At 46.9% G+C, this 24804-nt stretch overlaps 1 protein-coding gene across 1 annotated transcript in view; it reads right to left on the reverse strand.

The window, feature by feature from the left end:
* The window catches only part of NEK6 (NIMA related kinase 6), an 80725-nt gene that overhangs the window by 7139 nt on the left and 48782 nt on the right, over positions 1-24804 (reverse strand). The window contains exons 5-9 of the mRNA XM_032232905.1: positions 23065-23175; positions 17598-17706; positions 16380-16487; positions 13720-13814; positions 2196-2309 (exon numbers count right to left, since the gene is read on the reverse strand). Coding sequence (XP_032088796.1) covers positions 2196-2309; positions 13720-13814; positions 16380-16487; positions 17598-17706; positions 23065-23175 — 537 coding nt within the window. The remainder of the gene's footprint in view (positions 1-2195; positions 2310-13719; positions 13815-16379; positions 16488-17597; positions 17707-23064; positions 23176-24804) is intronic.

Raw genomic sequence — 24804 nt, forward strand, 5'->3', positions numbered from 1 at the left:
TTTGTTTTTTTCCCACTTTACAGGGCTAATCCTGTAAGGAAGGCAGGAAGGAAACATTCGGGTGGTGTTTCTAGCCTCATCTTTGCTGCCCTGCTCACAGAAACTGCCTCTCCGGTTAACCCTGATTACATTGTCACAGCTAAGGCGAAGTGCCCATCAACCTGAGTGACCTTGAGTTGGCCATGCCCACCCAGTCACATGACCACCGAGCCCCACCTACCCAGATGGTAATTTGGGCAGAGAACCGGTTGTTAAATTATTTGAATCCCACCACTGGTGATAGGATCCCGAGAAGGACAGCCCCTGAATTCATGGAGAGCAGCTAGTGGACTTTTAAAGAAGCCATCATCTCCACCCTTCGTCTTGCCAAGTTTAAACTGCTTCTATTTTTTTTTTAGGGACGCGGTGGCTCAGTGGCTAAGACACTGAGCTGTCCGATCAGAAAGGTTGGCAGTTCGGCGGTTCGAATCCCTAGCGCCGCGTAACAGAGTGAGCTCCCGTGACTTTGTCCCAGCTTCTGCCAACCTAGCAGTTCGAAAGCATGTAAAAAACACAGGTAGAAAAATAGGGACCACCTTTGGTGGGAAGGGAACAGCGTTCTATGCGCCTTCAGTGTTGGGTCATGCCAGCCACATGACCACGGAGACGTCTTCGGACAGCGCTGGCTCTTCGGCTTTGAAATGGGAGATGAGCACCGCCTCCTAGAGTTGGGAACGAGCAGCACCTCTGTGCGAGGGGAACCTTTGCCTTTATTTTTTTGTTGTGTGTTTCCTGGGCACGGAGAAGAAGCTGACAGGCAGCCAATTCCCAAGCGTGACCTCCCCGCATTCCCTTTTCACCTGGTACATTTCACAAGCGATTAAGATCAAGCAAAGCTGGGCTCTTTGAACTCCCTTAACAAAGCCATTCCTGCCTTGAAATGACCCAAAAAACTTAACGAGATTATGTTAGATATCAAAACTCCCTGGACCGTGAGCGGCTGGGGCCAGCCACGCTAGGCAAAACACCCGGGGGGAAAAACCCGTTAGGAGTCCCCCGATTGGGGTACTTCAAAAGGCTTTCAAGAAGAGACTGGACTGCCATCTGTCAGAAATGGTGTAGGGTCTCCTACGTGGGCAGGGGGTTGGACTAGATGACCTACAAGGTCCCTTCCAACTCTAATTTATCTAAAATGATTAGAGGACTGGAGGCTAAAACACACAAGAATGGTTGTAGGAAGTGGACATGGCTGGTCTAGGGAAGAGAAGGACCGGGGGAGACAGGATACCAGTCTTCCAATATTTGAGGGGCTGCCACAGAGAGGAGGGGGTGAAACTATTTTCCAAAGCACCTGAAGGACGGACAAGGAATAATGGATGGAAACTGACCAAGGAGAGATTCAACCTAGAAATAAGGAGAAACTTTCTGACAGGGAGAACAATCCACCCATGGAACAGAAGTTGCTTTCAGAAGTTGTGGGAGCTTCGTCCCTGGAGGCTTTCAAGAAGACACTGGACTGCCATCTGTCAGAAATGGTGTAGGGTCTCCTGCGTGGGCAGGGGGTTGGACTAGATGACCTACAAAGTCCCTTCCAACTCTAATTTATCTAAGACGATTAGAGGACTGGAGGCTGAAACACATGAAGAATGGTTGCAGGAACTGGGCATGGCTAGTCTAGTGAAGAGAAGGACCAGGGAAGGCAGGATAGGAGTCTTCCAATATTTGAGGGGCTGCCCCAGAGAGGAGGGGGTCAAGCTATTTTCCAAAGCACCTGAAGGCCAGACAAGGAATAATGGATGGAAACTGATCATTCAACCTGGAAATAAGAAGGAATTTTCTGACAGGGAGAACAATCAACCCATGGAACAGAAGTTGCCTTCAGAAGTTTCACCACTGGAAGCTTTCAAGAAGAGACTGGACTGCCATCTGTCAGAAATGGTGTAGGGTCTCCTGCTTGGGTGGCGGCGGTGGTGGTGTTGAATTAGATGACCTACAAGGTCCCTTCCAACTCTTTTCATCTGAAGTCCCCCTACCCTCCTTCTCTCCCTGGCATCCTCGAAACCCTCCTGCTTTCAAAGACCCCCCAATCCAGCCCACAATTTGGACCCAGCATGAAAATCCAACAGGAAATCATTATTATATTTTTCCCTAGCGTGACTTTGCAAGCTTCTCCCACCCCATCGAGCAGAAGTTCTGCTCTTCAGCCAGGTTCTTACCTTCTCGGAATAATGTTCGGTGGGCAGAGGTGGGTAATCACACTGCTCGATCTTCTGGCAGAGGGAGAAGAGGTTCATTTTATCGCCGTAGAAGGGGCTCTGAAGAGCTGCCATCTGGAACGAAAGCATTTGAAGAGTGAGGGGGGGTGGCTTCAAAATGTAGAGATTTTGTATATATATCCGGACTAAAATGTCTCTTGATCTGTGTTTGGGCCAGGGGTCAGCCACTTGCAGCTCTGGAGCCGGAAGTGGCTCTTTCCCCCCTTGGCTGCGGCTCCCTGTCGTTCAAAATATGTGTCACAATCGCCAATGGATAAATCCAAGAAATGAAAAGTTTCAGAAGAAAGGTAAAAGGTTCCCCCCGCACATCTGTGCCAGTCGTTCCCGACTCTAGGGGGCAGTGTTCATCTCCCTTTCAAAGCCAAAGAGCCAGCGCTGTCCGAAGACGTCTCCGTGGCCATGTGGCCAGCATGACTCAACGCCGAAGGCCCACAGAATGCTGTTCCCTTCCCACCAAAGGTGGTTCCTATTTCTCTACTTGCATTTTTTAATGTGCTTTCAAATTGCTAGGTTGGCAGAAGCTGGGACAAGTCACGGGAGCTCCCTCCACTACGCAGTGCTAGGGATTCGAACCGCCCAACTGCTGATCTTTCTGATCGACAAGCTCCGCATCTTTGCCACTGAGCCACCATGTCCCCCCCCCCCCTTTCCAAATACATATGCTAGTTTTGTGGGCGCCCAGAAAATAGCCAGCATGGGAAGGGTTTTGTCGCTCCTGGTGTTTTCTTTTCACTGGGAAATGGGTCCAAATGGCTCTTGTTTAAGGTTGCCGACTCCGGGTCTGGGCACGAGCAAATGGGTGCCAAGATCGAGAGACAGTTCGGTCGGGGCATTGAGCTAACAAAATCTCCACATTTTTGAAGTCTGGTTGGAACGGATTCCCTTGCTGGGATCCACATTGGGACCCATTTTAAGCCTGCTGCCCCTTGGAGAGAGACAAAATCGAGAGATTGAAGCAGGAAAAGGCACTCAGTGTACAACTGTAATGGGAGTCCACAATTTCTGACTGTTATAAGTGAGACCTTTGCTAAGCAAGTTTTGCCTTTTAAGTGAATCGCTGCAGATGGCAATTTAGTAACCCGCTTGTGAAGTGGATCTGGCTGTACCCTGGCTTGTCAGAAGGTCGTAAAATGGGACCATGTCACTCTAGGACACAGTAGCAGTCATAAAAGGATTAGGGGACTGGAGGCTAAAACATATGAAGAACAGTTGCAGGAACTGGGTATGTCTAGTTTAATGAAAAGATGGACTAGGGGAGACATGATAGAAGTCTTCCAATATCTCAGGGGCTGCCCCAAAGAAGAGGGAGTCAAACTATTCTCCAAAGCACCTGAAGGCAGGATAAGAAGCAATGGGTGGAAACTAATCAAGGGGAGAAAGAACTTAGAACTGAGGATAAATTTCCTGACAGTTAGAACAATTAATCAGTGGAACAGAAGTTGCCTCCAGAAGTTGTGAATGCTCCAACACTGGAAGTTTTTAAGATGAAGTTGGATAGCCATTTTTCTGAAGGTTACCTGCCTAAGCAGAGGGTTGGACTAGAAGATCTCCAAGGTCCCTTCCAACTCTGTTATTCTATTCTATTCTATTCCATATTCTATTCTATTCTATTCCATATTCTATTCTATTCTATTCCATATTCTATTCTATTCTATGCAACTGGAGGCTAAAACATATGAAGAACGGTTGCAGGAATTGGGTTATGTCTGGTTTAATGTAAAGAAGGACTAGGGGAGACATGATAGCAGTCTTCCAATATCTCAGGGGCTGCCCCAAAGAAGACAGAGTCAAGCTATTCTCCAAAGCCCCGGAGGGCAGAACAAGAAGCAATGGGTGGAAACTAATCAAGGAGAGAAGCAATTTAGAACTAAGGAGGAATTTCCTGACAGTGAGAACAATTCATCAGTGGAACGACTTGCCTCCAGAAGCAGTCTCTCCTTCAACCCAACCCAGCAAAGGAGACAATGACCAGACCAGCTCTCTCTCTCTTCCCTCTCTTAGGTCTGTGTTCAAAGCGAATGCCGCAAAGCCACGCCAAGCTCAGTGTGTGAAGCAGCCCCCACCCCACCCCCATCTCCTCAGCATACCCAGTGGCTTATTAATCCTTAATGCCATTCAAGGGCTCCCTGTCAGCCTTGCTATCCTACGCTGCCCCAGACAATGAAAGGCCCCTCCTCCCCCCTCCTCATTAAGCACTAATGGATAATTGTGGGTATTATCCACTCTGGCTGGATAATCCTTTTTGCCCCGACGCATTGTGAGGCCAGGCGGGACAAATCAGGGACCTTTGTCTCCTTCTGCGCTCCCGGCTATTAATTAAGCATTTTGATCGTGGTCAAGTCATCGTCAGTTCAACCACCGAGCTACGAAGGATCCTCTTCTATTGAAAGGTTAAATTTTGGGGGAGAAAAGGGGGATTTCCAACCCCGCAAAGCCTCGCTTGATATCCGCCCCAGGTGTTGTGGCCCACCAGCGGCAAGCAGAGACAGACAGTGAGGAGGTTGGGGAGGAAGATGGGCCAGTCCTGGAGTCTGGGGAAGGCTCTGTGTTGGAGGCAGAGAGAGTGCCAGGGCCGCCTGACAGTTATCAGCTGCCTTTGGACTTGGAGATCAGTGAGGCAGAAGAACAGCTGGAGCCTGTTCCTGATATGCGCATGCGCAGAGCTGCCAGGAGAAGGCAACAGCTAAGGAACAAGGGCCGACTCAGGAGTAAAGGCATAGGTGGATGGTGAATGGCCCCTCCCATAGGGAATAAGAGAGGAGTTTGCAGGAGACAATTAGTTCAATTCATTAGGGTGAAGATCTGCTCCTGACTTCTTGTCAAGTACCGTATTTTTCGGAGTATAAGACACATCTTTTCCCAACAAAAAAGAGGCTGAAAATCTGGGTGTGTCTTATACACTGAATACAGCATTTTTGGCCTCCCGAAACACCACCCCCTTCACCAAAATGGCCATGCATAGTCTTTAGGAGGCTTCCAGAGTGCTCCTGGGGGCTGGGGAGGGCAGAAATGAGCGACAAACAGGCCGTTTTTTTCTCAAATTTCCCCCCGGCCCCCAGGAGCACTTTATAAGCCTCCTAAAGGCTAGCCATGCTCTTTTTTGACAAAAAAACAGCCCATTTTGGGGGGGGAAAATGGATATTTTTTGCTCGTTTTTTACCCACTCCACCCCACAGGAGCATTCTACAGGCCTCCTACATGCCATTTTTTTTTAAATGGCTCATTTTTGGGAGGTCTGCAGAGTGCAAAAACTTTTTTTTGAATTTGCTTCTTGGAAATCTTGGTGCTGAAAAATACGGTAATTGCTGCTACAGCATGGCATTTGGAAGATATCGGCATCTCTCCAAGCGTGATAAAAGGCCTCTAGTTGTGAAATCTCATGAAAGACTGTCAGCCAGGAGTTTGCTGGAGAGGAATTCACTTTAAACTAAATAAAAGGGATTTTATTGTTTGTTTGTTTGTTTATTGGATTTATATGTCGCCTTTCTCCCAAAGGACTCAGGGCGGCGTACAACATTAAAAAAAACACATATTACAAAAATTAAAAAGAAAATTAGATAGAGTATCCAAAAACTTTATTGAGATGAGGAGTAGGCTTCATGATGTTGGGAGGCCTCACAACACCAGGTCAAGGAAAAGACGAGAGAACAGAGAGGAACCCACGCCGGCTTAGCAGATGGGTCACCAATGGTCCGTACCCGGTCCTCCATTTGCTCAAGGAAGAGATGGCCAGTTCTACTGGTCTAAGAATTAGTAATTAATTTAGTAATTTAATAGATTTGTATGCCACCAAATCCCATAGGACTCTGGGCGGCTTACAGAACAAGATAAAAAAATTTAAAAGTTAAAACTAGAAAGATACAATTAAAAATACAATTTTAAAACAACACACCATACAATCCGTCTAGGTGGGGCTGGACCTTGTTCAACAGCCCCAGGCCTGCCGGAACAGCCAGGTTTTGGTGGCTTTTCGGAAGGCTGAGAGGGTGGAAAGGGTCCGGATCTCTACGGGTAGATCATTCCACAGGGCCGGAGCAGCTACAGAGAAGGCCCTCCCCCGAGGGGTCACCAGCCGGCATTGTCCGGCCGATGGCACCTGGAGGAGGCCCAACCTGTGAGATCTTATTGGTCGTTGGGAGGTATGTGGCAGGAGGCGGTCTCTCAGGTAGCCAGGTCCTAAGCCATGTAGGGCTTTAAAAGTAATGACTAGCACCTTGAAGCGGGTTCGGAGACCAATAGAAAGCCAGTGCAGCTTGTGGAGGATAGGTGTAACATGGGTGTATCTAGGTACACCCGATATCGCTCGGGCGGCTGCATTCTGGACCAACTATAGTCTCCGAACACTTTTCAGGGGCAGCCCCATGTAGAGCGCAGCTCTTGAGTCAAGCTTGTCAACTCGAGGACCTCCAAACCTGAACCATACCTTCAAGGGGGAAAAAAAACACCCAGGTAACATCCTGTTGTCTTCTAAACATGAGCTGGTCCAGATGCCCAGCAGAACTTTTGACGCTGCTGTCCTGATTTTGCCTTCTAGACCAGTGGCCTCCAACATCTGGGCACCAGGTGGCCTGCCAGCTGGCGGCAAAACTGGCAGCAGACGCGCACAGTGAGGTTGGGGAGGAACTTGGGGCAGTTCTGGAGCCTGGGGAAAGCTCTAATGAACGCTCTGTGTCAGATGCAGAGGTAGAGCCAGGGCCGTCCGACATTTCCCAGCCACTGGATAGGCAGCTGCCTTTGGAGGCTGAGATGAGTAAGGAGGTAGAACAGCTGGAGCCTGTTTCAGATGCACGCATGCACAGAGCTGTTAGGAGAGGAGAACAACTGAGGACAAGGAGGCGACAGGAAGCAAAGTGCAGGTGGATGCTGAATGGCCCCTCTCTGACTGGGGAATAAGTAGAAGGAAAGGGGAGTGGTGGTCGTAGGAGACAACAGTTCGTACTTCTGAAGATTTTGCTGATTGTGTTCCGTGCCACAAAGACTGCTTGCCAGAAATTAATTTGCAGCATTTCGGCTGGGAGCTCACCGCCTGGCAATGATCACAAGGAACTGATAAGGTCTATTACTGCAGTTAATCCTTTGAAGGAGTCTTGCCTGGACTTTCGGTGGGGTGAATGCCATTAATTCACAAGAGGTAAACAGAGGGGTGGGTTTTTTTTCATGCAAGGAGTTTCCTACTTCTGCGAAGGCTGGATCAGAACACCGGGGACTGCTTCTGTAGGCAGAGTTTTTTTTTTCCGTGGAGCAGAGGTGATGTGGTTTCACGTGCTGCCTGCATCCCAGGGAATGGGGCTTCGCTTTTTTGCATGGCCCAGTTTCTGGCTTGCCGTGGCCCCCATGCTGGTCCATAGACCAAGGGTTGGGGACCTTTGTTCTAGGCCAGGGGTGAGCAAACTGCAGCTCTGGAGCCGCATGTGGCTCTTTAATCCCTCTGCTGCGGCTCCCTGTCATTCAAAATATGCGTCACAGCTGCCAACCTGCAACACCCGCCAGAATGTAATTTATTGAGCTCCTTGACCTCGGAAGGCCAACCATGGATAAATCCAAGGAAAGAAAAGTTGTAGAAGAAACAGAACGTTTAATTCAGCTACATATGCTAGTTTTGTGGCCGCTCAGGAAATAGTCAGGTTTTGTGGCTCCTGGTGTTTTCATTTCTGTGGGAAACGGGTCCCAATGGCTCTTGGGAGTGTTTAAGGTTGCCGACCCTCGTTCTAGGCAAACATCTCAAGCTCTACCACGAGATTACTGGCTGGGACCTGGGTAGACTCCCCCAAACCACGTTCTCGATCTGAAATTTGAGTGAGGACCCCGCCAGATCCTTTCTGCCAGCAAATGGGATCGTCTGGTTAAGAATCGCGAAAGCTGTCGACGCTCCCAGTTATTCTCTCTCTCTTTCTTTTTTGAGAAAGGAGAGAGAGAGACAGACACAGAGCGAGAGAGTGAGAGAGAACTTTGATCTCTTGAAAGTTATCTGGATGACACGTCTCCAAGTGGGGGGGAGCTACACACACACACACACACACACACACCATTTTGATCAGCTGCGTCCTTGTACATCAATAGTGGGCCCCGCAAAAAACGTCAAGATAAGGTGGCATAATGTGAAATCATGCCTACACAACCTCCAGCTTCAAATAATAATAAGGAAGTGAATTCCGAGTGGCACGCCTGCCTCCCAGCTATCTGCAGATATATATATGTTATATATATGTATATATATGTTATATTTATGCTGATAAATAAATAAAGGGAGACTAGTATAGATCTATATCTATACTAGTTTCCCTTTATTTATTTATCAGCATAAATATAACAAATGTAACAAAAAAGGCAACAGTAAAAAATATTGGGTTTCTGTCTGGATGGACTCTTGTGACGAGCCTAATGACAGAGAGTGGAAGTGTGACCTTCCTCCCATACTTGGGCATACCAGGGGTTGTGACTTTAAGTATATATATATATATATATACACACACACACACACACACACACACATACACACACACCTCTGGTTATCGGTTTCGCAGGGAGGGGAGCGAAGGAGAAAACAGAAGAAGGAAGATAACTCCCCCCCCCCCCGCCAAAGCTGATGCTTCTTTAAAAAAAGCCAGACTCGAGTTTCAAGGATGAGAAGAGAGAATTGGGGTGGGGCTGAGACCCATTGAGGAATGGAGTGGACTTGGAAGAATCCTTGAAGTACAAGTTTGTTTAGTGACCGAAGAGATGTCATTGCTGAAAAAAGGGGCTCACGATCATGTTTCACACTTACGACCGTTACCGCACGAGCAAAATGAAGATGCTTGGGAAAGGACTCAGATTTAAAACCATCGCTGTCTCCCAAGATCATGCGATTCCCCTTTTGTGACCTCCTGACAAGCAGAGCCCACAGGAGAAGCCAGATTCACTTAATGACCATGTTACTAATAGAGCAAACCATGGCGATTCACTTAACGAACGTGGGGAGAGACGTCGTAACATTGGGGCAAAACCCGCTTGACGACTTAACTCACTGGAATGAAATTTACTTAATTGTCTCGCTTAGGGACAGAGGCTTTGGTCTCCATTGTGGACGTAAGTCGAGAGGTTGGCTTCACATCATTTAACAACCGGTTCGGCCTAGTGCAGAACCAAAAATTGTGAGGATGAGTTGACATCAGCAAGGCCCATCCTTAATTATCAACAGGACGTTGCAGGTCTGGAGTACCAGCCACGGAGTTTACTCCAAATGCTACTTGATTGCTAAGACAACATTGGCCCAACGTGAAACCCAGGTCCAGAAGACCTGGAGAAGTTCCAGAAGAAGTAGGGCATCTCCCCTGGGGCCCAGACGCATCTGGCCACATTAGGGGAAACCTACACCTGGGCTTGGTGGCTCAGTGGCTAAGACGCTGAGCTTGTCGATCAGAAAGGTCAGCAGTTCAGCGTTTGAATCCCTAGCGCTGCATAATGGGAGTGAGCTCCCGTGACTTGTCCCAGCTTCTGCCAACCTAGCTTTTCGAAAGCACGTAAAAAATGCAAGTAGAAAAATAGGAGCCACCTTTGGTGGGAAGGGAACAGCATTCTGTGCCCCTTCAGTGATGAGTCATGCCGGCCACATGAACCCAGAGACGTCTTCGGACAGCGCTGGCTCTTCGGCTTTGAAACGGAGATGAGTACCACCCCCTAGAGCCGGGAACGACTAGCACGTATGTGCGAGGGGAACGTTTACCTTTGGTTAGATCTGGCAAAGACAACGCTGGACCTGTCCCCAGATGAGTAGAACACCGTTAAAGTCACGTTGTGACTCTCTTCCCTTAATCCCAACCGCCGTATCGCATTGATTTTGTGTTATCGACTTCCTGGCTGCCTGCTGAAGCTGGCGTGAAGCTTTGGTGTATCGTCAACAAATTAATCAGCACCTATCGAACCGCTGAATGATCGGGCCTGAGAATTGCACAACGGCCAGCACATGGCCTTGTTAAATGAGCGTTTGTTACACCTGGGATTTCTGCCCACAATCAAACATCGCTTTTACCAACAGAGTTCCTCCTGGGAATGTCCCGGTCTCAAAAATCAGCATGAAAAGGTCTGTGTTTTTTTTTCTTTCTTTCTTGGACAGATCTATCATTCTTTGTCCAAATTCTGTGTGCCAGCAGAAACAAAAAAAAGGTGAAGGTAAATTGCACATAGCTGCTAGTCATTCCCGACTCTAGGGGGCGGTGCTCATCTCCATTTCAAAGCCGAAGAGCCAGCGCTGTCCAAAGACGTCTCCGTGGTCATGTGGCCGGCATGACTCAACGCCGAAGGCGCACGGAACGCTGTTACCTTCCCACCAAAGGTGGTTCCCTATTTTTCTACTTGCATTTTTTTAACGTGCTTTCGAACTGCCAGGTTGGTAGAAGCTGGGACAAGTAACTGGGACTCACTCCGCTATGCGGTGCTCGGGATTCGAACCACTGAACTTTCAATCGACAAACTCAGCGTCTTAGGCACTGAGCCACCATTTCCCAAGCATAATTTGGGACCAAAAGAAACATTTGTCCAGAATTTAAGATCCATCTTAAAGATCAGGAACGTGTGTGTATGTTTGCAGAAATCGCCGCTCGGATTTGAACCGCCTCACCGAGCTGCAAACTTTCAATTAAACCCTAATGTGGTTAAACATTAAACAACCCTAAATTCCACTCCTTCAAGGTGGCTTATTCAGGGCAAGTACTTCCTTTCTACAACAGTTCATTTAGTGATGTTCAAAGTTACAGATGCCACTGAAAAAAAGTGATTTAGGACCATTTTTCACACTTACGACCAGGGGCAGTATTCCCATGATCACGTGATCAAAACTTTAAAAGGCTTGGCCACCGACTCGTATTTAGGACGGTGGCAACGCCCCGGGGTCACGTGATTCCCCTTTTGCGACCTTCAGGCAAGCCAAGCCAATGGGGGAGCCTGATTCATTTGACAACCGTGTTACTAACTTATCCACCACCGTGATTCACTTAAAAGCTGTGGCAAGAAAGGACGTAGAATGGGACCAAATTCATTTAACAAACATCTCACTTAGCAACGTAAATTTGGGGCTTAGTCGTATGTCGAGGACTACCTATATGTATGGATCTCATGTCAAATGTCGAAACAATCCCGACATTGGGCGAGTAATGTGTTAAGGGGGCCGTGTGCTTGCTATATAGCTAACTGGTCATGTTATCTTATATGTTATTTAATTGGGACTTGTAGTATTTTTATTGTTTTAAAATGCTTTTTTGGAATTTTTAATCTATATACAGTATATAACAGCCAAATACCACTCACTCATCAAGAAATCTCCAGAACCATAAAGCCTACAAACCTGGGCTTCTAGGTGCTCACTAAGAAAGGATTTTTCAAAATGACCATCGGATCATTAGCATTTAATTATAGCATTTCTTATACAGTCATTAACACGCTCTGATGTTAAGTTCTACTCCCCATCCCCACCTGAAAAGAGCTCTGTTCCAACTGCCAATTGCCTCACATTCCATTACCTCAGTTCAAACTGGCAGACATTCCACTCCTTCACTCAGGAACAGCCTGGGGCTCCTTACAGTACTAAACATCGGTGTACCTCACCAAAATGTCGACACCTTCCACCTATGGAAGTGCTTCCGGACTCAAGGTGGTGGGAGTTATATTCAAGTGTTTCAATCACCGACCACCACTGAGCCAACGGATTGTGAACTGAATTTCTCCTGCATAGCCTAATCACATAGTTTCATCACAAAGCACAGGTATCCAGTTATTGTATTTTTTGGAATATAAGACACACTTTTTCTCTCAAAAAAGAGGGTGAAAATCTGGATGCATCTTATATACTGAATACAGCCTTTTTGGCCTCCTGAAACCCCGCCCCTTCACTAAAATGGCCATGCATAGCCTTTAGGAGGCTTCCAGAGTGCTCCTGGGGGCTGGGGAGGGCAAAAAATGAGCAAAAACGGGCCATTTTTTGCTCATTTTTGTCCCCCACCCAGCCCCCAGGAGCACTCTATAAGCCTCCTAAAGGCTATGTGTTGTGGCCCAGCAGGAGCCGTTGGAGCTGCCACCAGACTCCGACAGCGAGGGGCCCTATGAGTCGGCTCTGGAGGATGTGGAGGACCCTGGTCAGGGTTCCAACTCTGAGCAGGGCGCAGAGAGACTGGTTGGTCACCAGGTGGCGCCTGAGCCTTGGACCAGTGGGGAGGAGACAAGGGAGAGTGATCCAGAAGCCAGCAGTGAGTTGTTTCTGAATGCCCAGAATCGAAGAGCTAATAGGCGTCAGGAACAATTACGCAAATACAGGAGGTGATTGTACTCAGTTGGTGGTCATTAGGCTCCCCTACAGACTATAAAAAGCTACTTGTGCACACGGCCCTCTTTGTAGAAGTCAACGCAGGATTGAGTGTCGGAGGACATGACTGTGAGCTTGGCAGGCTGGATTGCTGCCAAGCCTTATCTGTGTTTATTGCTGCCTGAGTTTGTCTGAGCTGCTGCCAAGGTCTTATCTGTTTGTTTGCTTGGTTTTCAGCCACCGAGGTTTTGGTGTTTTGCTAATTAAAATACATTCCAATTAAGCTTGTCTTGGCATTCATTATTCGACGGAAGAGGGGGTCAGAACAGCTATGCATGCCCTTTTTTGATGAAAAATGGGCCCGTTTTCACGAAAAATGGGCTGTTTTGGGGAGGCCTTTTTTTTTAATTTGCCTCTTCAAAATCTTGGTGCATCTTACACTCCGGTGTGTCTTATACCCTGAAAACTATTGTATATATATATATATGGCTTACAGTAGTTCTATAGTTCTAGGTGGCTTACAGTTCATATATATATATGAACTGTAAGCCACCTAGAACTATAGAACTACTGTAAGCCATCTAGAACTATAGAGGCTATATGAATTGAATGGATGAATAAAGCCAATGATAAATGTAAAGCTGTAAGAGGAATATTACTGCTTTTTTTACCTGCTAAAAATTCAAATAAGTTGTAAAAATGCTCAGCGCTGCTTGTTAAAAACAGCCTCAGAGTTACATATTATCTGGCTGAATTGCTAACTGCTTGTGTATATTTAACCCCAATGTTTTTAGTGCTTGTGTTTTAAAACAATTAAAACCATACTCTGGTTTCTCTTCAGATTTGTATAAAACCTTTAAAAATGATTCTACTCCTTTTCATTGTAATATATCTTTTCCCCTCTGTATTGAACTGTAAGCTGCGCGGGGATATTTTTAATTGTAATATCTTCCTTTCCGTATCGAATTGTTACGTTGCACTGAGGTATTGACTCAAGATAGAAATGGGAAATTAATGACCACTCGAAAAAAGGTTGTAAAATCGGACCGGGCACGCAGGTGGCCTCATTTTACGACTGTCATAACTTACGGTCATGGTGGGAAAGATACATCACGGTTGTAAGTTGAGTGCTACTTTTTTTAATATCCCTGGTTCCATATGATTGAAAAGCAGTTAACGGAAGCTTACCTCGTACAGTAAACAGCCCAAAGACCAGATATCTGATTTAAAATTATAACCATTTTCATGTATTCTTTCCGGGGACATATAGTATGGTGTTCCCACTGAAATAGACAAGTCGAGACAAGGAAATTAGAATCTGCAAAGTTTGGCTTTAAGGAAAGACGAGGGACATGGAAGCCTGCATGCCAACGGCATTGCCCCGAAAGGGTACAACAATGCCTGTTCTTTCTAGGGAAAGCCTGACTTTTTTTGTCTTTTGGCCTGGCTCCAAAAAGGGAGAAGACTGGGGGCAGTGGGGGAGGCTTAATGCTGCACTCCAACAACGTTGCCCCCAAAGTGCACGACATTTGTCTCTTCTTTCCAGGGGGAAAAAAAATCTGGCTTTTTTTGCCCTGGTGATCGAAACCGGATCAATCGGAACATCTGTAGAGGCTCACTTCTCGCATGATACTTGTCTGAGATGGGATGGGTTCTCCTGCTTGAGCAGGAGGCTCGACTAGAAGACCTCCAAGGTCCCTTCCTGTCCTGTCCTGTTCTCCCTCTCCTCTCTTCTCATTCTATTCTATTCTATTCTATTCTATATTCTCTTTTCTTCTAATTCTCTTCTGTTCTGTTCTATTCTATTTTATTCTCTATTCTATTCCTATTCTTTATATTCTCTTCTCTTCTATGTTCTGCTGTTCTGTTCTATTCTATTCTAATTCTAATTCTCTCCTATTCTATGTCCTGTCCTGTCCTATTCTAATTCTAATTCTATTCTAATTCTATTCGATTTTAATTCTGTTCTATTATATTCTATATTCTCTTCTAATTCTCTTCTGTTCTGTTCTATTCTATTTTATTCTCTATTGTATTCTATTCCTATTCTATAGCCTCTTCTCTTCTATGTTCTGCTGTTCTATTCTATTCTAATTCTAATTCTCTAATTCTCTTCTATTCTTTGTCCTGTCCTGTCCTATTCTAATTCTAATTCTATTCTATTCTTCTATTCTATTCTATTCCAGTCCAGTCCAGTCCATTCTATTCTCTATTCCTATTCTCTATTCCTATTCTATTTTCTATTCACGTGGAATTAAGGAGAAATGCCGTAACTGCGAGGACAATTAACCAGTGGAGGAGCTTGCCTCCAGAAATCGTGGGTGCTCCCATCACTCGTGTTTTTTTAAGAAGAAACCGGACAGTCACTTGTCTGAGATTGAATAGGTTCTCCTGCTTGAGCAGGGGGCTGGACTAGAAGACCTCCAAGGTCCCTTCCAGCTTGATTCTATCCTCCTGATTCAAATGATTCAAAGCTCCAGAGTTGACAAAGCTTTCGAAGTTTCTCCTGCCAGCTTTCGGCTGAAGCCGGGCCTCACCCCTGGATATAGGCGGGTGGCACATGGTGCTCCCCAGCCGTCTGTGTAATTTGCTGTGCCGTGCCGGAGACGTCTCCCCATCTCCGTGAAGAACGCGGCGGGCAAATCTTCCATTTTTTCTTTCATTACCCCGGCATGTCCTGTCACTTAATTTTTATGTATGCGATCCTTCCTGACAAATTTGATCCACCGGCAGGTAATGTGTTTGACGTAAATCCTCTTCCTTGCTCTAATTATGGCTTCTGTTTCTGACAAGGCGGCGTCTGCCCTGCCGGAGCTGGGAGTACACCTGTCAGACAAGTTGTGGCACTGCCTAATGCCCTTTTATGCCGGTTTGATGTTGGCAAATACGAAGGAGGAGGAGGAGGGAGGGAGGAAAGGTGTGGGGGGGGGAGGGGAGAAAAATAATAAAATTAGGGGCATTTATTTGCATAAACTCCATGGCTCCGCACATGGGTTGCCAAACCTTCGATGTTAAGAGTTCGGGATGGTTGCCGAGGCAACAGGGGAAAATAAAAAGGAGTCAGGATCATGGACAAAAATCCGGGCCACGGAGCAGGGGTGAAATTTAGCAGGTTCTGGAGAACCGGTAGCAGAAATTTTGAGTGGTTCGGAGAACCGGCAAATGCCACCTCTGGCTGGTCACAGAGTAGGGTACAGAGTAGGAAAGGGAGAAGGAAGGGGGGCAGGGAAGGGAGAAGTAAGAAATGAAATGGAAGAGTGAAGATGGGAGAGAAGGGGAAAAAGGAAGAGAGAAAGGAGGAAGAAGGGAGAAAGAAGAGAAGAAGGGGGACGGGAGTAGTGAAGGGAGAAGGAAAAATGAAAAAGAGAAGGGAGAAGGAAGGGGAAAAAGAAGAGAGAAGTAAGAAATGATATGGAAGATGGGAAAGAAGAAGGGAAAAAAGGAAGAGAGGAAGGATAAGGGAGAAAGAAGGGAGGAGAAGAGAGTAAAGAAGGAAGAGGGGAGGGAGAAGTGAAAATGAAAAAGAGAAGGGAGAAGAGAGAAGGAAGAGGAAAGTGAAGGGAGAAGAAAAAAGGGAAGAGGGAAGGAAGAAATGAAATGGAAGAGGGGAGATGGGAAAGAAGGAGGGAAAGGGAAGAGAGAAAGGAGGAAGAAGGGAGAAAGAAGAGAAGGGAGGAGGAGAAAGTAGAGAAGGAAGAGGGGAGGGAAAATGAAAAAGAGAAGGGAGAAGGAAGAGGAAAGGGAGAAGGAAGAAGGGAAGAGAGAAGGAAGGGAAGGGCTAAATGAGGACTACCCACAATGCAGGCCAAACCAAGTGTTAAGGAGGGGGGGGGTCTCCCCTGCCTTACCTAAGGAATGTGCTGCAGTGGTTTTAGAGCTGAAGAAGCGTCCCAGGCCGAGATCCCCCAACTTCACGACTCCAGTAGCTGTGATGAACACGTTAGCTGGTTTGATGTCTGGAAGAGGAGAGGAAAAGGGAAGAGAGAGAGAGAGAAATCAGAAGTAGCGATTCCTGGATCCGACAGCTTCCCGTTTCTTCTTGAGAAATCAACCTGCCCCGCGGGTTGCTTTGATCCCCGCACAAGATATATGCAGGCCCTTCTTAGCCTCTTTATCAGCTGTCCTGAAAGCTTTATTCATTTTATCGATTTGTTATATTTGGATGACGTCCTGCTCGCAGCTGAGCTCGGGAAAAGGGCTGCCAGGCCATTCAAAACGTCCCCGCAAAAACGGGGAAGAACTCAAACGGCTTAAAACAGCGTGATTCCACCAAGCGTTAAAATTGCTCTGAAGATCGCTTTTATCTCCCCCACACATACACACATACCACAGACTTTTAACTTTTCCAGAAACCTGAAATCATCCCCGCGCAGAATATTTAACTCCCCTATTTAATTCCGATAACGTCCAGAAGGACGATGGAGAGAAACAGGGAGAGCTTTTCTGGCACTCGTATCTTCCTAAAAATCTTTTTTTCCCCCCCTAGGGTCCAAAACCTGCAAGGTAAAAGGTTCCCCTTGCACACATGTGCTAGTCGTTCCCGACTCTAGGGGGCGGTGCTCATCTCCGTTTCAAAGCCAAAGAGCCAGCGCTGTCCGAAGACGTCTCCGTGGTCATGTGGCTGGCATGACTCAAGGCCAAAGGCGCATGGAACGCTGTTCCCTTCCCACCAAAGGTGGTCCCTATTTTTCTACTTGCATTTTTTTACGTGCTTTCGAACTGCTCAGTTGGCAGAAGCTGGGACAAGTCACGGGAGCTCACTCCGTTATGTGGTGCTAGGGATTCGAACCGCCGAACTGCCGACTTTTTACCCCCCAACACGACCCCCCCCAATGTATGCCAAGGAGGAGGGGCTGCTCCTGAGTTTTTGGCCTGACGGCGGGTGGAAACTCATCTCCGTACTTATTGTGGTGGTGGCCCATTCAGACGGGATGCTTTGCAACTGCCCCCCCCCCCCCCGCCTGCACATTAGCGTAATGGTTTGGCAAGGCAGAATCGCTTCATAATTGCCACCGTTATTCCGCAAAAAAAACAAAACAAAAAAAAAAACGCCAAATTCAGGTTACCTCTGTGCATCACCCTGCGGGAATGCATATGTTCCACCGCGCTGCACAACTGCACGAAATATTTCCAAACGGTCCGTTCAGGGATGAGCCGTTTCTGCTTCTTAAAATACTGGAAGGGGGAAGACCGAAAAATAAATTAAAAAAGACAAATGAAACAGAGCACATGCCAGATGAAAGAAGCAGAGCTCGTACATGTGTGAGACACAGAGAGACAGACAGGGGGAGGGAAAGAGAGAGGTAAAGAGAGAGGGGGGAGTGAGAGAGAGAGAGAGACGAGAGAGAGAGAGGGGGGGGTAAAGAGAGAAAGACAGAAAGAGGGAGGTAAAGAGAGAGAGAAAAGGGAGAGAGGGAGGTAAAGAGAGGGAGATAAAGAGAGACAGGAGAGAGAGAGACAAACAGAGAAAGGGAGGTAAAGCGAGAAAGAGAGAGAGACCAGAGAGAGAGGGAAAGAGAAAGAGAAAACAGAGAGGGGGGAGGTAAAGAGAGAGAAAGACAGGTAAAGAGAGAAAGAGAGAGATCAAAGAGAGAGGGAAAGAGAGAGAACAAAGAGATAGAGAAAGAGAGAGAGGGAAAGCAAAAGATAGAAAGAGAGAGGGGGAGGTAAAGAAAGAGAGTGATAGAGAAAGGGATGTAAAGAGAGAGAGACAGGTAAAGAGAGAGAGAAGAGAGAGGGAGGGAGGGAAAGCAAAAGAGATAGGCAGAGAGAGGGGGAGGTAAAGAGAGAGACAAGAGAGAGAAACAAGAGAGACAGAACGAGAGAAAGGGAAAGAAAGGTAGGGAGAGAGAGAGGGAGAGAGAAACAGAGAGAAAGAGAGAGGGAGGAAGAAAGAGAGAGCGCGAGGAAGAGAAACAGAGAGAGAAACAAGAGAGAGAGAGAGAGGTAAAGAAAGAGAGATAGACCAGAGAGAGGGAAAGAGAGAGAAAAGAGATAGAGAGAAAGACAGAGACAGAGAAAGAGAGAGACCAGAGGGAGAGGGAAAGAAAGAGAGAAAAGAGATAGATAGAGAGGGGGTGAGGTAAAGAGAGAGAAAGACAGGTAATGAGAGAGAGAGACCAGAGAGAGAGGGAAAGAGAAAGAGAAGAGATAGAGGTAAAGAGAGAGAGAGAAAGAGAGAGAGGGAGGGAGGGAGAGAGAGACAAAAGAGAGAGGAGGAGGAAAAGAGAGTGAAACAGAGAGAGATCCCTCTGGCCAAAGTCCCAGAGCCCACCAGGAAAAGGATTTCGGTCCATTCCAGATTTTAACCCCTTTTGCCTCTTCAACCCCCCCGAGATGAGCGAGGGGCTCATTAAGAGCATTATGGAAACGAAGCTTCAATAGGTTTGACATTTCGGAGTGGACACCCATTATAATTAGCCTTCGTCTTGTTAATTACCTTGCCGAACATATTTAATGCCGGAAAACAACAAATGCCTGCAGAGCTATGCCTGAGGAACAAAGGACGCGAGGGTTTTCCTGTGTGCGGGAAAGGGGAAAATAAATAAAGCCGAGTCCTGGATATTCATGGTGATTATTAACATCGCCGGGAATCTTCTCTGCCTGTTTGCAAGCGAGCAGGTTGTTGCGATGAACTCCGCTTTCTCCGCCACTCAGAAAGAGACTTGCGTTGAGTGTGCAAACACCGTGTTAGAAGCTGGAGAACGTGGGCTACAGGGGGACCTTGGACGTTGGTGTCAAATTAACCAAATCTCTGTATCTCTGTCCAGATCTGACCTTAACCCCAAACAATATCCTCTCTGGAAAATCCAGAATTCCGCTCTTTTAAAAAGTTGCAGATCTGCGTGGCGTGAACCAAATGCTTCCAAGTCACACGTATATTTCTCCCGCACGGACAATGGAGCTGGCCAAAGGCTGCAGACCTCCTCCTGCCCTTGCTATTTTCCAGGGCTTCCCCCCACCCCAACACTGGTGCAGCTCTCAGCCAAAACTGGGTTACAAACGAAGTGGGAAGCTTTGACGTCCCTGTTTCCCAAGCTTGGCACCTTTAAGGTGTGCGGACGTCAACTCCCAGCATTCCCCAACCAGCACTTTAAGATGGGTAAACTTCAACTCCCAGAATTCCCCAACCAGCACTTTTAAGATTTGTGGACTTCAACTCCCAGAATTCCTCAGCCAGCACTTTTAAGATTTGTGGACTTCAACTCCCAGAATTCCTCAGCCAGCACTTTTAAGATGTTCCAAGGATTGGATACAGAATAATAAGAGTTGGAAGGGACTTGTAGATCATCTACTCCAACCCCTCCCCCCAAACCCAAGCAGGAGATCCTATATACCATTTCCGACAGATGGCAGTTCATGGGTGGACTTGAACTCCCCAGAATTCCCCAGAGAGTACTTTTATGAGGTGTGGAAATGGGATGGAAAGCTGGGACATCAGAAAGTTCCTGGATCTACCATTTACCCCAGCGGTCTCCAACCTTGGCAACTTTAAGACATGTGGACTTCAACTCCCAGAGTTCCTCAGCCGGCTGGAGGTTGGAGACCCCTGATTTAGGGCGCGCCAAGATCACTGAAATGACCTCCTTTTTTTAGGATGTGTTCATTTAGTTTTAGCAAAGGAAAGTATGATCTTTTCTACAAGGGGATGTTGCCAATTTTACTCGTTCACCTAGTATTTTATTTTGAGCTGTTTTCAAAATCAGACTCCTTCTTTTATGGCCCAAACCACAGAGCCATCTCCACTTCCAATCTATTTTTAACGTTAAGCCACTACGCAATTCTTGGTGGTTTTTATCTCTGTCTCTGAGAAGAGCCATCCCAATGTCAGGCCTGCAGCCATCTTTTCTGTTGGATCTCTGGCCTGCCACACTTTCTATTATTCTACTAGGCATTTTCTATGGTGGGAAAATGGGAGGGGGGGTTGTATGGAGTTAGACGCTATGCAGCCATAACAACATTCTTTCTAGAAAGCCAAGGTCATCCTTTGTCTTGACACCTCTGCACCTGACCGGAACTGGATGGGTGGAAGCTGTCAGAATGGCAGTAGGAGATTGGACCACGGGATGGACTTGTAGGTATGGGGGCAGGATCTTGAACTTTCAACTGGGTGGGGAAAACCTGGAAGCTTTCAGATTCAGGTTTTCCCAGATGTGCCAACATGGCTCTCTTCATAAATTGGAACTTTGAGCAATACTTTGCCTTGGACTCTGATTTAATTTTGGGTGCTATTTGGAAACACTAGGGTTTATTTTCAGGGGTGTCTTGTTTTTCCCATGCATGGGAGGCATACTTCTGCTTCCTCGTGGTGGGGCAGGAGGCTGCATGGTGCCAGGGCCACCCCCACAAGGCAGGGGTGTGGAGCTGCCCCATAAACCCTGCACTGGCTTACTTCAGGGCACTGGAAACCAGGCCACCCATGTCCCAGCGCCTGCCTCGACTCGTGGCGGCAGCTCTAGAGGCTCCCACCAAGCAGGACCCGGTGTAACCACCAGCCCACTTTTTCCGTTCGCTCATGGCCCCTGCCTCACCACGTGGCCGCATCTCCGACACCCCACTCGGCCTCCTGCTCCACTATGGCCACACACAAGCAGAAGACATAGGTCAGCAGGTGTGTGGGCTTCTGCTGTACCTGGCTATTGATGCTGCCGCCGCGAGGCAGATGTTGGGGTGTGGATGGCCTGGCTGCGGGGGCACTGAGGTAAGCCAGTGCGGAGTGCGTGGGGCAGCTCCACCACCACCCTGCCTCACCTTTAGCAATCAGACAGGTGGGTGGCCAGTAGTGCAGGCTGTTAAGTAGGTCTTATTTTGGAGGTAGGGATTATATTAGGTGCAGGTGTAAAACATGCTAGGTATTATTTTCAGGATGGGTCTTGTTTTCAGGGAGACAGACAGACAGACAGACAGACACACACACACACACACAGCTTCTATTTCTTGACAAAAGAAAAAAACACTTAAATCATTCCCCTGGCTCAGCTGATAAGGGAGGAGAGCTTGTGGCTTAGAGGTTAACATAACTGCCTAATATGTAAAAACAGCCAAGGTATCCAAGCCCAGCCCAGAATCCAAGTAAGAGTATGGCTACCTGATGAGAGCTAAAGAGCTTGAAATAGATCTATACTTGTCTCTCTTCATTTATTTATCAGCACAAATGCAACACAAAATAGTTTCCTGCCTGGAAGGCTCCTAGGGTGGAGCTGAAAGGCAAAAGGGAAGCAGTATGCGCCCTCCCATATTTGGGCATACCAGGTGCTTTGAAACAACACAATATAAATAAATAAATATATAAATACATAAATAAATACATAAATTTGAATCTGGGCTGCTTTGACATAACACTAAATCATTTCCTTGGCTCAGTTGATAAGGGAGGAGAGCTTGTGGCTTAGAGGCTAATACAACTGCCTAACATAAAAACAGCCCAGGTTTGAATGCCAGCAAGGGTATGGCTGGCTGATGAGAGCTAAATAGCTTGAAATAGATCTATAGTAGTCTCCATTTATTTATCAGCAAAAATACAACACACACACACACACACACAAACACACACATACACACACAGTCTTCTCCATGACACTGTTGGAGAAGAGAAGAAAGTCTAGCCGTTATTTACTAAAAATTGTGGGTTTGCTCTTGCTTGAAGTATCTAGAGAAGACGACTCCAGACCACAATTAACAATCTTCTTAAATGTCATGTCCAACAAGATTTCCCTGACATTTAACAGTAAAGCCCATGTTCTCCAATGGGTAGTATAGTTAGCAACCCCAAGTTACACCGGTTTTATAATGCTCATAAATAAGGAGAGCGACAGGGCCTCCGCTAAACAGGGGCTGGGGCTTGGCAAATATATGAATGTGTTCGCCAACTGTTCGCAACTTCTTCTGAATCTTTTGGCTTGGAAGGAACGAACGAAAGAAGGAAGGAAGGAAGAAAAAATGGGTGTGAATTAAGAAAAGGAAGGAAGGAAAATGGTTGTGAATTAAGAGAAGGAAGGAAGGAAAGAAGGAAGGAAGGAAGGAAAATGGGTGTGAATTAAGAGAAGGAAGGAAGGAAAGAAGGAAGGAAGGAAGGAAAATGGGTGTGAATTAAGAGGAAGGAAGGAAAAATGGGTGTGAATTAAGAGGAAGGAAAAATGGGTGTGAATTAAGAGAAGGAAGGAAGGAAGGAAGGAAAAACAAATGCAAATTAAGAGGAAGGAAGGAAGGAGATGGAAATGACAGGAAGGGAGGGAGGGAGAGAGGGAGATATGAAAAATATCCTGGGTGTGAATTAAGAGCAGGAAGAAGGGAAGGAGGGAGGGAGGAAGAATGGAAGGAAGGAATGGAGGGAGGAATGGAGAGAGGGAAGTATGAAAAATATCCTGGGTGTGAATTAAGAGCAAGAAGAAGGGAGGGACAAAGAATGGAAGGGAGGGAGGGAGGGAGAGGGGGAGGTATGAAAAATATCCTGGGTGTGAATTAAGAGCAGGAAGGGAGGGAGAGAGGGAGGAAGGGAGGGGAGGGGATCACAAACCTTCAAGCTGACCTCACCTTAATCATCTGAGAGAGATCCCCAGCATCTGCAAGCTCCAGGACAATGTTCAGTTCGTTGTCTTCGATAAATGAATCCAAATACTTGATTATGTTGGGATGATTCAATTGCTGTCAAAGCAGAAGGGAGAAAAAGGGTGCATGAATGAAAGGAGACCTGAGAAGCACCGAAGAACTCAAGGGCCTGAGATTGAACCCAAGGAGAACCCTCCAAGCGGAAGAGACCATTCAGGCGAGGGGAAGATTCAAAGGAAGCAACCTCGACAGATAGCTCTCTAGCTGCACCAACCCAACGAAGGGAATTCATTCACTGCTCTCTGGATCACCAGCTCCACTACCCTACTGGGGAAGCTCTTCAGATGTTTCTCCTAACCTTCGAGGAACGTTGGTCTGAACCAGCCTTAGCAGAAGCAAGAAACAAGACTCCCCGGCACGAAAAACCCCTCTTTATTTACCTCTTGTGAATGAATGGCATGCACCCACCGAAAAGTCCAGGCAAGAGTCCTTCTAAGGGTTAACTGCAGCAACAGACCTTATCAGTTCCTTGTGATAATTGCTAGGCTCTCCCAGCCGAAATTAAGACTTTGTGGCACGAAACACAAGGAGCAAACTCTTCAGAAATACGAACTGTTGTCTCCTACGACAGTCGCTCCCTTTTCCTTCTATTTATTCCCCAACCAAGGCAGGGCCATTCAGGGTCCACGTGTGCTTTGCCTCCCGAGTCGACTCCTCATCCTCCGTTGTTCACCTCTCCTAACTGCTCTGCACATACCTGCATCTGGAACAGGCCCCAGCTGTTCTTCCTCCCCACTTATCTCAGCCTCCAAAGGCATTTGCCTCCGGGAAATGCCGGACGGCCGTGGCTCTGTCTCTGCGTCTGATGCAGAGCATCCACCAGAGGCTTCCCCAACCTCCTCGTCATCTGAGTCGCCTGATATCCGATGTCCAACAGATATGTCCTTGCACTCCAGCAAAGCCTTCTCCTACGGAAGCACCTTCCACTAAGTCCATCCAGGGCTTCATCTCTTAGTACCCGGTTGTCAACCTGGCAACCTCCGCTAGTTGGCACCCTTCAAACTTTGATCAAAGCCGAAGAAAGAGGAAGGATGACTCCTCCTCTTGTAAAAACAATACCCCAGTTCAGGCGGCTTCAATTTGCATTCCTGTTTTTAGTAATCCTGTCGCACTGCTGACTCATTTATGACCTCCTGTTATTCTTTTTGAAATGTGTTTCTCTTTCTTCCAGAAGGGTTATTGCCGAGGCCCATTTTTCTCCCCTTGGCTGCTGTGCTCCCAAGTGTGGAATTTAGCATTTCGCCTCCATTAAATTTCCCTGCCGTTCTTCCCCTGCTTGTCTTCAACTATCAAAGGTAGGAAAAAGACGCATCCTCAGGACACAGGTGTCACCAATCACCTCAATGCAGGAAAAGCCTTTCCCCCCCAAAATTATCTGGAAAATCAACTCTGCCCCCAAGCCCACTGTACCATTCTAGGCGCAAGGTGCAAGCAAGGAAAGATATCTCTCTCTCTCTCTGTCTGTCCATCTGTCTGTCTCTCCCCCTCCATCTATCTCTATCTCCTATCTATCTATCTATCTATCTATCTATCTATCAATCATCTATCTATCCATCTGTCTATCTATCTCTCTTTCCATCTCTCTCTCTTTATATCTATCTATCTATCTATAATCTATCTATCTATCTATCTATCTATCTATCTATCTATCTATCTATCTATCTA

This window comes from Thamnophis elegans, chromosome 16, assembly GCF_009769535.1.
Source record: "Thamnophis elegans isolate rThaEle1 chromosome 16, rThaEle1.pri, whole genome shotgun sequence".
Classification (NCBI taxonomy): Eukaryota; Metazoa; Chordata; class Lepidosauria; order Squamata; family Colubridae; genus Thamnophis; species Thamnophis elegans.